Genomic DNA, 12,911 nt, shown 5'->3' on the forward strand with positions numbered 1-12,911 from the left:
ACCCCGACCGTAGATCCGGATAGAATCGATCGATAGGATAATTTCGTACAAGATCCACCTTATTTTCTACTAGCAGAACGCTTTAATTCTAAGAGTTACCCGGGAGTTTTTCCCACGTCCTAAACATACTGTCAAGGATATTTTTGCGTAATAGTCGTAGATATTGGTTCATATGCATAAGAATTCACTCATACACATAACTATTAGAGCATATTACATATTTTTTCCTTGACTTGAAGCTTTTTTCTCCGTTGTTTTCGCTTGTGACGAAATTATTTAGTCCACAATCCTCAATCCTGAAATAATTTTATTGTTTAGTGATCAGATTTTTTTAAGGAGTTAAGGATTTTATAATTGTTGAAAGGTTACGTTCATGTTAGAAATCGGACCAAAAAGGACCAAAAAGACTTGAAGCCTGATGCAATTGCGTAGGCGTGGCCGCGGTCGAGCTAGCGGTCACAATCGAAATGGGACCTGTACTCATTTCTGCTCAGTTCGAGTGCAGCAGCAAGCGAAGGTCCCATTTCGATTTCAACGTAGCCTAACTGCAGTTCGCCATTTGAAGGGCGGCTCACGACGCAACTGCACCAAGTTTCAAGTGGTTTGATTCAATTTTTATAGTGTCGGGATTTTTTTTTTTGAATTTTTCCTTCTATGGTCATAGTTTTCTTTGATCGGAGTTTAAAGGCAGCGCTGACAAAGAATTGTCGGTTTCTTCTTTTCTTATTCTTTTTCCTTGTGGTACCAAGAAATTCACGAGGACGTCGAATTACTCGGTTTACGAGTAAATGCGGTTGCAAAGCATTGTTCTTTTTCACCCTTCGCCGCCATTGCTGTTCCCTGCTCGCTTTCGCAAATGGGTGAACTCAGTTGATGGCGAGCCGACGAGATTTGTCAAAGACGGTGATCCATGCCGCAGTCATAGAGTCACTTTAGACATCTACGTCTAAGGCGGGTTTAGCGCATTCGGTAAGACGTTCCGCTGTGTCTGCACACGATCGATTGGAGTTTCGAATCCGCCCTAGTGCTCACCAAGCCTTTCATCCCATCCGGAGTCGATAAATTGGTACCGGACTTGTCTGGGAGGACAAAAACACTGACTTGACTCGTCGGCTAGCCCCCGCAAGTTATTGTTTGGGACAGTTACACGTTCTCGAACCTCAAACGATTCTGAATTGAAGTGAACGTGGTTCCGAGCAGATTTATTAGCGCCACGAACACCTTATCCTTCATCGTTTAATGCTGGACGATCAGTGAAATTTGATTTTTAAAAAAGTCCAAATTCAAATACGAATCCTTGATTTGTCTACCAGAAACATTCGTCGAAAACAGAAAAGAAAAGAAAAGAGACTACGAATTTTTTCGTGAGTGCTGCCTTTAACTTTAACAAGCTTAAGACATTTCTCGAGATCAGTGCATCTATCTGAGTTATCTGTTCACTTGTCCTCCCATTATTCTTCGATTTTTTTTTTGAACCGAATAAGAGCGATCAATTGGGGAAAGCAAGGAGGGAAGATGAATGTGTTTTGAGATCAGCATATCACGAAGTTTACGTGGTAATGAAATCCTAGAACGTAGTTTTTAAGTGGTAGATAGGGAACGAGTGGCCTCACGGCACTCAATCCTCCCTAGTTGTCCTAAAAACGGCGTGGGAAGCGCGTTAGTTCCTACGAGGCACGTTAGTACGCGCGGCTTTGTGCACACTACGGTCCCCCTAGCAGCCTATTCATTGGTTTTACTTGAGTGAATTGCTAAAGACCTCATTTTTCTTCAATTACTCCGGCTGGACGCGGCGCGTGTGCGAGCGCGGTGGTGCGTAGCGAGTGATTTCGTAGGAAAGAACCACGACTTCCACGGCGGTTTTTTTTTTACGACGACTAGGAGAAGATGAGTGGAGCTGCACTCGTTTAATCTACAACGCAATCGCTACATCTTTCCCTGAGGTTACTGCACCTACTATCAATTTCGTGACACATCGTCCTTAACAAACTAAAAATCCAGAATTAGATGAAATTTTGTACTTTGTTGTGTTGGAAATCATGAACGTATGGATTGTTACGAAACGTTTTGTGGTCGCCGTCGTCGCCATCTCGTGAGGTCCCATCTTTTTGAATTGCTTCCTTGAGAATACCCACAAATCGCTGATTCATCCTCGAGTTCTCTCGAAAACTTGGAATTCTTTGCGAGAAACTTCCAGGAAATTTGTAAAAGCTCTTTATCCGTGGCCTGAGTCGAGTTACATCGTTATGGGAGCATCAGAACGATGTCAGGAGCTTCCGCGATGGCGACGATTTATTTTCTATAATTAATGTTCAAAGTCTTAAGGTATCTTAACATCACTCCATTCATATTGAAACTATTGAATCTGATTTTTAGCTTTTTTTTGTTCCCTTGTTCGCTACTGTTTTTTTTTCTTAAATTGCGGAATGAAAATATAGAATAATAAATATTTTTTACAATAAACACTATATTTTTCTTCGAACGACGCCTTCTTCTCCTTTACGTTGGAAAACAATGAAAAATCGAATTCTGTAGATTTTATGGAACTCCACAAAGTCGTGGTGGGTCTCGGCTGTGACGTGTGGATGCTCGACTGCAAGAACTATTTGTTCAGGTGATGTGATGCCCTTTTGTGCTGGATACCTTTCCATTAATTTGCTGGATTTAAACGATTTTGTTGATTTCTGCTAATTTTTGAAAAGTGTCCTCTAATTCAGCCACAAAATTCACATAATTTCGTAAATTTCATTCACAAATTTTATTTATAGTGTAAATTACACTACGATGCATTTGTCTGATGTGAACTATCTATTCCGATTGACATTATTTCAGGATTATTCCTATTTATTATTTGTTTATTTATTTCTGGTTTTTTTTCCAGAATTTTAGCTCTCTATCCATTATTATCAGGTTTTTACTCCCGTACCTGTACAGCACCCAGTAACTGTTTGACCACAGCGAGACTCAACGGTTGGCAACGCTTTTTATTTTATTTTTATTTATTTTTTTGCTCGAATGGAAAAATGCGACCTATTGATGGGCCGGACACTTTTCGATTTTTGATTTTTTAGTCAAGATCTTTAACAAAAAAATTAATTTTAGTTTTTTTTTTAAATTTCTAAATATTAAAATTTTTCTATTTTTTTTTTCAATTCTCAATTTTTAACTCACCGTCATCGCATTCTGATTTTTTCGAAAAGTTCTTTTTTCGGACTCAAAAGGTTTACGTGTTTTGAATGTAGTACAAATATACTTTGTAAAAGTCGACTGACTTGTCCCCGGGTCCCATATACGCAAGAAAAAGCGCCCTATCGTCTGTCTATGTATAGTTTGGCGGGTGTAGTGTAGCGGTTAGAGGTTCCGCTTCCTGCACAATCGATCGGAGGTTCGAGTCCGCCCTAGTGCTCACCAAGCCTTTCATCCCTCCGGGGTCGATAAATTGGTACCAGACTTGTCTGGGAGGGCAAAAATACTGACTTGACACATCGGCTAGCCACCGCAAGTCATTGTATAGGCCACTTACACACTCGTAAACCTCAAACGATTCTGAATTGAATTGAACGTGATGGCGCATCCCAAGCGGATTGATTAACGCCAGAAACTTTATCCTTTAACTTTATGTATAGTTTAATAGGTTATGCTGTTTATTTTTCATACAAAAACCTTCAAATCTGCTTCAATTTCATATTTTTCATGCAAAAATCTTCAAATCTGCTTCAATTTCATATTTTTCATACAAAAATCTTCAAATCTTTTTTCCGCTCCGCTACCACCGCGAATATTTAATAATTTAGATGAGAATCCTTCTATTCCTATTCCTGAATCTCGTGAATTATTCCAATGCACTCACTTTTCGTACAAGGGGTGGTCGTGAATCGATTGTGGTGAGAATAATTACGATAGATTTGGAAGCACGGCTCACATGTATGTATGAGACGCTTGAAAAAGAGATGATGCTGGAATTACAAGCCGATGTGAGCCAGATTTGTCGATGATGTCTGATTTTTCCTCCCGCGCCTTTTTCCCAGTTGAGAAAATTTCCAAGGAATGAGAAGAAGTTTTTTTTTAAGGTGACACCATCTTCGAATGCTCCTATATCGATGCGTTTAACGTCTCCTACAGGAGCGTTTTCGGAATGGTTGGAAGGGAGAGGTGAAGTAAATTTCCGGCATATTACCACCGAAGATGGTTAGTGCTTTTCGATTTTATGTGCTAAAATGCTAATGAATCTGATTTTATAACTATAACTAACTAAATAAACTGGATAACAAACATATAATAACAATTAAACAAAATTATTTGAAGAATAATTCAATTTGAACAAATTCAAACAATAATCAAACAAAATTATTCAAAGAATATTTCAATTTCGCCAAATTCAAGCAATGATTAAACAAAATTATTCAAACAACAATTAAATTTTAACGAATTCAACTAAAAGCTAAACAAAATTATTCAAACAACAACTCAATTTCAACTATTTCAAACAATAATAAACAAAATTATTTGAACAACAATTAAATTTTAGCGAATTCAACTAAAAATTAAACAAAATTATTCAAACAATATTTCAATATCAACAATTTCAAGCAATAATTGAATTTTAACAAATTCAAGCAATAATTAAACAACATCCAATAATTAAACTGAATAACTCAGACATATTAAATATTAGAGTTATTGATTTGCAGGGAAAAGTTCGAGACACTCCATAGACCAATTTTGGAATTATTTGTTAATTATTAATTATTATTATTATCTATCACTTAAATTATTTATCATATTCATCCTTTTATAATATTATATTTATTTATCAGTTATATTATTATATATTATTATATTTTATATTACATTTATTTATTTATTATTTTTATTTGATTATTTTATACCATATATTTATTTTATTTATTATTTTATATTATTACTCATTTATTATTAATCCACTATTAATTATTACTTATTATAATTATTTATTTATTAGTAATTACTAATTCTTTTTTTCCAATCTTCTATTTACCCAAAGCCTCTTAACATATTGATCATTGAAGTCAACAACAATGCGTGAACGTTCCTGAAACTGGTGGATTTTACGTTTGTAGGAATCAGAGGGATTCGCGTCGAAAAACTTCTGGATCTCGGATTTGGGGTTCTTTTCGTCGTCCAATTTTTTATTTTTTCATCGACGAGAACACTTGAAAATCGATTTGAGGACAAATCTAGCGAATACGGCGGATTAGCGACCGCGGATCAGCACAATTCGAAAATCTCGCGTGTATCCGAAGACATGCTCCAGGACAAGGCGCATCTCCAGTGAAACGCCAGAAAATCCTCTGTCTTGGCTGATTCGCTGTTACTGGAGTGGAGTGGGGTGGGGGTAGGGGAAGGCTACAAGGTGATCCGGATGATCCAGAACTTTCCTTCCAATCCAATATTGGACGCACTAGAATTTTAATTTTAATTTCAAGAATTTCAAAATTTTAAAATTTCAATCCGTCTGCTTGGACGCTTTAAAAAAAAACTTGAAAGCAAAAAGATTCTATATGAACTATTTTCCGGAGAATTTTGTAATTTCTTTTCGAGTGAAAAGTTAAGTTTAAAATCAATCGAGATTAACTCAGCAAACAAAACTGTACCGAACAGGTGGTATTTATTTTCATATCTATTGAACTCCTTTGTTTTTATTTTTATTTTTTAAATTTTATTTTTGTCTTCATATCTATTGAATTCCTCTTCGTTTATCTGACCTAAGAAACATTGCAAGAAGGATTAATATTTAAAACAAGGGAAAAAAGAAAAAAACAATACTTTTAGTTTTAAAAAAAACATTAAAACATTTTAAAAATTTTCAATTTCAGGAGACTACGAGATTTGTATAAGTTCTTCTAGAAATATACGAGTTCTCCTAACCATTTATTTTAAACATCCTGAAAAAGTAGGAGATACATTTGAAGCGGAGTTGAATGCTAGTCTAATTAATAGGAATTTGGAGGTAAGTAGGAAATTTCTGATCTCAATCGATTATTCGGTGTTTGTTTACTTCATTGTTTACACTTTATGTACCGATATACAATTCATCTACCGTATTTTCCACTCAGGAACTTAGCCGTTCAATGGGAGATCTCATTTATAAGATTTACAACGCACTCCGATTCTACAATTTGGTAAGCGTTTATGATATTTGAGTGGAAATTTTTCTTTCAGTGTACGTTACCAGAAAAATATGGCGTTTATACTAATTTTGTACAGGTTACCGTCAGCGATGAAGCAACGCAACGATCAAATTCCTATTATATTAAAGTTTATGTGATTAGTTTTTGTATTGCAAATATTATTGTTGCTATTCTTCAAGTCGCTATTGTTCGACGAATGTTTCGAGTAGACAAATCAAGGATTCGTATTTGAATTTGGATTTTTTTTCTAGAAAAAAAAATAAATTTCACTAAAACGTCCAACAATAAACGATAAAGGATACGATGTCTGGTGTTAATCGATCCGCTTCGGATTTCACGCCACCACTTCACTTCAATTCGGAATCCGTTGAGGTTCAGGATGTGTAATTGGCCTACACAATGATTTGTGGGGGTTAGCCGACGGGCCAAGTCAGTGTTTTTATCCTCCCAGACAAGTCTGGTACCAATTTATCGACCCCGAAGGGATGAAAGGCTTGGTGAGCACTAGGGCGGAATCGAACCTCCGATCGATTATGCTGCAGCCACAGCGAAACCTCTTACCGACTGCGCTACATTCGCTCCTGCCCATCAAAGCTTCACCAAAATAGCATAAAATACCTGGAGTTTTCATGAGAATGAGGTTTAAACGTCTCAGATCAGCAGAACCATACGTAAACCTACAAAGTTCTTCCGTGGAAACCCGCTTAGAATTCCGTGAAGATCAAGACAAGATCCTTGAGAATGGATTAATAGTATTTCCAACTGATTTGCCGTGAATTCTTATGGGGAACCATCTTGGTGCATACTTATTTTTACAATAAATTCGTGATCGTTATAATATTTGCTCTTTTCTTTATTAGGGATGCTGGATGCCACTACGATTCCATGAAAAAGTTTGTAACTGTACAAGAAATACATGTGCATCGATGAAACGCGTACACATTTGTTGTCGTTTTTTTTCGAGTGTAAATTGCAGCAAAGTTCCCAAAGGTTTGAGATCATATGAGAGAGCTCCTGAAGCTTCGCGAAAACAAATTTGCGACCAAATTTACGCAGGCACGTTTTTTTTTTTCGAATTACCCCTTTGTTGTTGTATGAGATGAATAGGCAGACAGAAACAAAGAAATTGATCTGCTATGAGCTGGTGCAGAAGCGACACAGTGGAGCTATGTGACACTCGCGATGACGCAGTGACGAGTGATGCTAGCTAGTCTTCCTCCAATGCTAACCGCTACGCTCCACCGCACCGCCTCAGGCATAACCGCTTCCGCAACTGCACCGGGGTTCATTTCGTTTTCAACCGTCCATACTTCGTTTTGCGCTGAAAGTGCTCGTCACACGTGAAAGGGTCCCTCAGATCCCAGAAATGTTTTGAAGAACCAACAAGACTGATAAATTTCAATGAATTAACAGGTTTTTGTGAACTCGAAGAAAATCTTACGATTTTCTTAGACAATCTTGGACATGTTCCCAATTACTCCTTGTTTTAGTCTTTAGTTCTGTAAGAGTTCCGGGATGATAATGGATCTACAGTTAGTACACTGTAAATATAACCATTCATAAATAAAATAAAATAAGATGTAATAATAAAAATAACCAATAAATAATTATAATATAATAATAATAAAAATGTAGTAGATCATCCTACATATCCCACATGTACGCGTCTCGGACCAAAAACCAATTAATGCACAGGGGAAGAGAATTCTGGAAGTTTACAATGCCACGCGCTATTTTTTCCTATAGTCTTGTCTATTTGGTTCCGTTGGGGCATTAGTGTAAACGAAACGACTAAATAATTCAACTACCTGGAGGGACTACAACTATCCGAAACCGCTCGGATTCATTCAAAAATAGTGAGAACTTTGTTGTTCGATGATAAAAAGACCTAAGATATCCATGTACAACGGAACAAAACTGTTTTCCAAAATGCAAAATCCCTAAATTTCATCCCTTGTTTTTTTTTGCGGAAACTATCTGCGATTCCATAGGTTTGATGTAGTTCCCTAATTGAATTGTCCTAATGAATGCAATTTGCCTTCGTTCTGAAATTTCTGAAAATTTCCAGAAACGAAACATGATAGAATTTCGGATATTGGTAGCCTAAAATCTCTCGCTATCCCTCCTTTCAATATTTTGGTGTTTTTTAATTCCTACGGTCTCGAGATATGATCTCTACTTTCCTCTTTCTTCTTCTTCTCTTTCCCTCCTTTCTCTTCTTTCGGTCTCTTTTCCCTCAGAAACGGAAAAAATAACTGTGAGTGACGGTGAAATAGTGAAACAACGTTGTTCGAGATGAGAAAGGCTCTGGAACGTTCCACAGTCTACTACCGTATTTATTGCATGTTTTTCTTTCTTCTTACTTTTCGTTTTTTTTCTCTTTTTTCCCAGTACTGTCTCTTTCCCTCCATCCATAGTCATATATTCGCAATGATTTTCCACTCGGGAACCGAAATTTAATCCTGATCTTTTCCTCATTATGATCCTCAATTTTATTTAGATGCGATTACTTCTCATAGAATTATGCGTTGCTGTCCTTTCCAATGCTCTATCGAGTCGAACAACATTTGGACAGGATTCACCACAAATCGGAAGATTTATTACCATGGATCTTGACTCTCGAATGACATGCCTCTATGAAACTCTGGAAAAAGACATGATTTTAAAATTAAATCTTAGTGTGAGTAGATTTACGAGATTCGCCAGTTTTGCGATAATCCATGCACATCTTTCAGCCAGTGCTCCAATCCCGGTTCCCAATGGCGATGCGTTTAACGTCACCTTCGGGTGAATTCTCTGAATGGGCGGAAGGAGAGGGAGAAGCGTACTTTAGACAGAATGTCACCGAAGATGGTAGGTTCGTTTTTATGTGCAAGCGCTAATAGTCTGGTTTTATAAAAAGGTAATTATCCAGACATATTAGGCACTATAATTAGATGGAACCTTCATTGCCGCTACTACTATTATTATTTTTGTTGCTACTATTGTTATTATTACTATTAGGTATTATTATTATTATTATTATTATTATTATTATTGCTATTATTATTATTATTGTTATTATTATTATTATTATTATTATTGAAGGGATGAACGTAAGATTGTTCAATAAAACTTCCATTCCACCCTCTGAAGACGGCAAAAAAGGTCATGCTAATAATGATTTCATCTAAAAACCTACCCTAGGCTAAAATTATAGATCTAATTAAGTAAAGAGCACAAGGAAGTTTTTTTTCCCCTCCATCCTCCCTTTCTAAGTCATTCCTTTTTTAACTCAACGAATAACGTCATAAAGTCAGTTTGGATAGTGTCGCTTCCTTCCACGACTCTTTTCACAACATCTAAAGGGCGCATGCCGCGGACGCGACAAAGGTCCCACAGTTCTCCTCCGTTTCGCGCGCTTTTCGCTCCCGCGTGTGACCCGCGCGACAGGGAGTGAACTGTCGAGGCCGGATGAAAGCCTAGTGGCTACCATGACCACGTGTGGATTAACTCCAGCCCCGACTGTCCGCACACATCGCATTCCCCGCGCTGTTCGGGTCCTGGAGACAGTTCCTCACGGGACTCACACATCAATGAGTCTCCGGAACTGGACCTGGGAGCCTAACTGGAAACCGGGAACGCGACAGATAGCCAGTGCGATGCGAAATGGTTCTCTCATAAAAATTCCAAAACCGATAGAAAGTGGGGCCTGATGAAAGACGTAAAGAAAAACTTCTACTTCCTGTAGTCTTCGTCTTCTTTTAAGTTATCATTCCGGTGTTGTGAGGTGGTCGTGACAGTTTCCTCGGGCATGAAGGCCATCCAAGTCACGAGAAGGATAGAAAGAGCGCGTCGTACTAATATTTACCATAATAATTGCAGCCTGGCTGCTGTAAATAATGTTTAAAAAAATTGGAAAAATTGGAAAATTGAAATAATTGGATCGAAGTAAACCTGATGGTGCATCCTAAGCGGATTGATACGTAACAATGATAATAGCAATTTGTAATATGTAATAATAATGGTCATACATATTTGTACTAGGGAAGATTGTACGGCACACGTGATTACATCTGAGTACAATATAATATGCATATAATATATAATTGATAACATATATCAACAATGTAATAGTATAGTATACAAAAGAGCATAATTACAATAGTTATACTTTAATAGAATATAATAGGTATGATTTGTTGAATACATTCGGCGGACACATTTTTTCTTTAGAAAACAAAAAAAAATAGATAAAATTTTACACAATGAATGAGAGGTAATCCTAGAAATATTCTCGCTTATTTATTCTCTTTTTGAGCCATAACGCTTGAGAAGAAAACTTGAAATCTCATCACACAAAACCATATCTGCTTCAAAACTCAAAATTTCCTGTTTTCTCGCCCGATGGGTTACTGAGAAATTACTGAAAATTATTATAAATTACTAAAAAATGACTACTATCATCAAAGTACAAATGTATAATTATAATACACTAATTTACAGGAGATTATGAAATTTGCGTAAATGCTCCACGTCCTGTACGTGTCGCTTTGAACATTTTCTTCCACAATCCGCAAAAATTGGAAAAAGCCCTTGATCGATATCTGAAAGCGCATGAACTCAAGGGAAATGTGCGGGTGAGAGTAGTACTTTGAATTTATCCCCTATTTAGTCCCATATTTTAGTTTATTTATTATTTACGTTGTTTATTTTTATAGTTATTTTATCTTGGTGTTTTCTGTTGAAAATTGATTTTTAGTTTATTTCACCCATGGTGACTCGTCCTGCCTTCTCTCCTCAACTTTCTTCTCTGCAAAATCTCTACTATTTCAAATTTTTTAGAATGCCGTCACATCAATAACAGAACGTTTGTACAGTATCTACTACTCGATCAAATTTTACAATAAGGTAAGTATAATTCGCACTTTATAATCGGGTTGAACGACTGATAAGCGAGAGTATACTGTTAATTAATTAGCAGCACGTAGTTCCTCCCCCCCCAAAAAAAAAAAAAAAAGTAGAAGAAAAAGATTTTCTCCCGATCCGCGACAATTGAATTAAAGCCGTCAACCCACGAATCTGGGATGGTACGGATTTCCGATGGAGTATTCGTATACGGGATCATAGATTAAGGAGAGGAGGGTGATTCCGTTCATTTCTTCCTAATTCCCGTAAAAATGGCCCGGAAGATACGGCTTCGAGTGTTCCGGGCGCTATTTTCTACAACGAGTTCGATTGGAGCGCGCCAATCTTGTGCATGCGCCGCATCTTCCGGTCTGTTTTTACGGCAATTAAGAACAAATGGAATCACACCTCTCTCCATGATCTACCATCCCGTATACGAATACTCCACCTGAGATCCGTACCACCTCAGATTCGTGGGGTGATGCCTTTAAGAGAGAATTTTTTCGATGTGTTTTTGATTTTCGAGATTAAAATCCCTAATCCTAGACCTCCGAGACAAAAAGAGAACGGTGTTTTCAACCCGTTTATTTTTTCAGATCTCCGTGCGTGACGAAGCGATGCAGGAATCAAATTCTGACTACATTAGGGGTTATGTGACACTTTTTTGTGTTAGCAATATTTTTGTCGCCATAGCTCAAATTGTTGTTGTTCGTGGAATGTTTAGAGTGGATACCACTCGAATTCGTATCTAATCAGCTTCGTCTTCCAAAATTAGGCCTACGGACTTACTTGTGCTGGTTACGACGATAAGAATCGGACAATTATTCTTCCCGTTATCATTTTTTTCTTCTTTTATTGCTTTAAGCCCTTTAAGTCATATGCAATGTTTGGGTTCTACTGTACTCGTCGTATTTTTCTCAAAAATTAATCATTTTCGACTTGCCTAACGTTTTCCGTTCGTGCTGTTTTGTGAGAAAAAAAAATCCATGCAAATGCTATGGTTTTTTCCGAAATCTAAGTGAATATGGATCCAAAATTGATTCTACTGGATGTTCTACTTGATTTGAATCTTCTTTCAATTTATTTTTGTGGGAATTCCCTGGGGAATGTTCAGCTGGAATATTGCAGTGATCCTGGACCTACTAACTATAACCCGTTACATCCGCCAAAAAAATTATTTGTTTAAGAAAACCGCTCAACTGTTTTTGGTGCTTAATGTGCTTAGTTGCTCAGGTTTTTTGTAAATTTAAAATTCTATATTCGAGGAATATATAAAGCTATTTATATTTGAATGCCGTATTCGGCAGTGCTGGATTGGAGGAACGAAAGTCATACGAGAATCCTTCACCTTTTGAAGTAGAAGGACGAAATGCTCGACGCGTTGTCCGAAAAGAACTGTGCCGCGCTCCAATGACAAAAAATTGAGGGCCGATTTTTTTCTTCCGGATTTTTTTCTCTGTTTCTTTTTTTCAATCTAATCCACAAAAGAACACTGTGTTTTTTTTCTTCTTTGTTGGCGCACCACTGGTGTATATGAATAAAAAATAAATAAATAAACACATCTGCTCATCCTACCTTTTGTAACTTCAGCAACGATCAACGATTGTGTGGTAACAAATAAACAAATAAACAAAAAAACAAACAAATTAACTAACTAACTAACTAACTAACACACATTAGTATCCAAGGTTCAAGCACTAGCCTGGATGCATAGCCACCTCCAAGTCAACCGACGGATCGCAACAAAACTGCGGCGCATCTGCCGGCAGATTAGGATTTTTCTGCACTCCACTTTCCCTTACCTCGGATCGTATTAAAGAAAAACTGCGTTCATCCACTGAACACATTTTTGTG

The 12,911-nt window shown here is 37.1% G+C and overlaps 2 protein-coding genes across 3 annotated transcripts; both read left to right on the top strand.

The window, feature by feature from the left end:
* Positions 1-3,794: 3,794 nt before the first annotated feature.
* Positions 3,795-6,402, top strand: RB195_007752 (uncharacterized protein; the record flags this gene model as incomplete). 2 transcript variants are annotated; one of them, XM_013445699.2, is made up of 5 exons in its annotated part: positions 3,795-3,974; positions 4,071-4,188; positions 5,856-5,989; positions 6,096-6,161; positions 6,247-6,402. In XM_013445699.2, the coding sequence occupies 5 exons, from the start codon at positions 3,795-3,797 to the stop codon at positions 6,400-6,402; spliced, it is 654 nt and encodes a 217-aa protein (XP_013301153.2). The 2 variants fall into 2 exon arrangements, with proteins under 2 accessions (XP_013301153.2, XP_064038334.1); XM_064181553.1 differs by having other exon boundaries at positions 3,927-3,974.
* Positions 6,403-8,670: 2,268 nt separating this feature from the next.
* On the top strand, positions 8,671-11,809 carry RB195_007753 (uncharacterized protein; the record flags this gene model as incomplete). Its single annotated transcript, XM_064181554.1, has 5 exons — positions 8,671-8,850; positions 8,906-9,023; positions 10,656-10,789; positions 10,995-11,060; positions 11,654-11,809. 5 exons carry the CDS (start codon positions 8,671-8,673, stop codon positions 11,807-11,809), a joined length of 654 nt encoding a protein of 217 aa, XP_064038335.1.
* Positions 11,810-12,911: the final 1,102 nt, after the last annotated feature.

This window comes from Necator americanus, chromosome I (genome assembly GCF_031761385.1).
Source record: "Necator americanus strain Aroian chromosome I, whole genome shotgun sequence".
Lineage (NCBI taxonomy): Eukaryota > Metazoa > Nematoda > Chromadorea > Rhabditida > Ancylostomatidae > Necator > Necator americanus.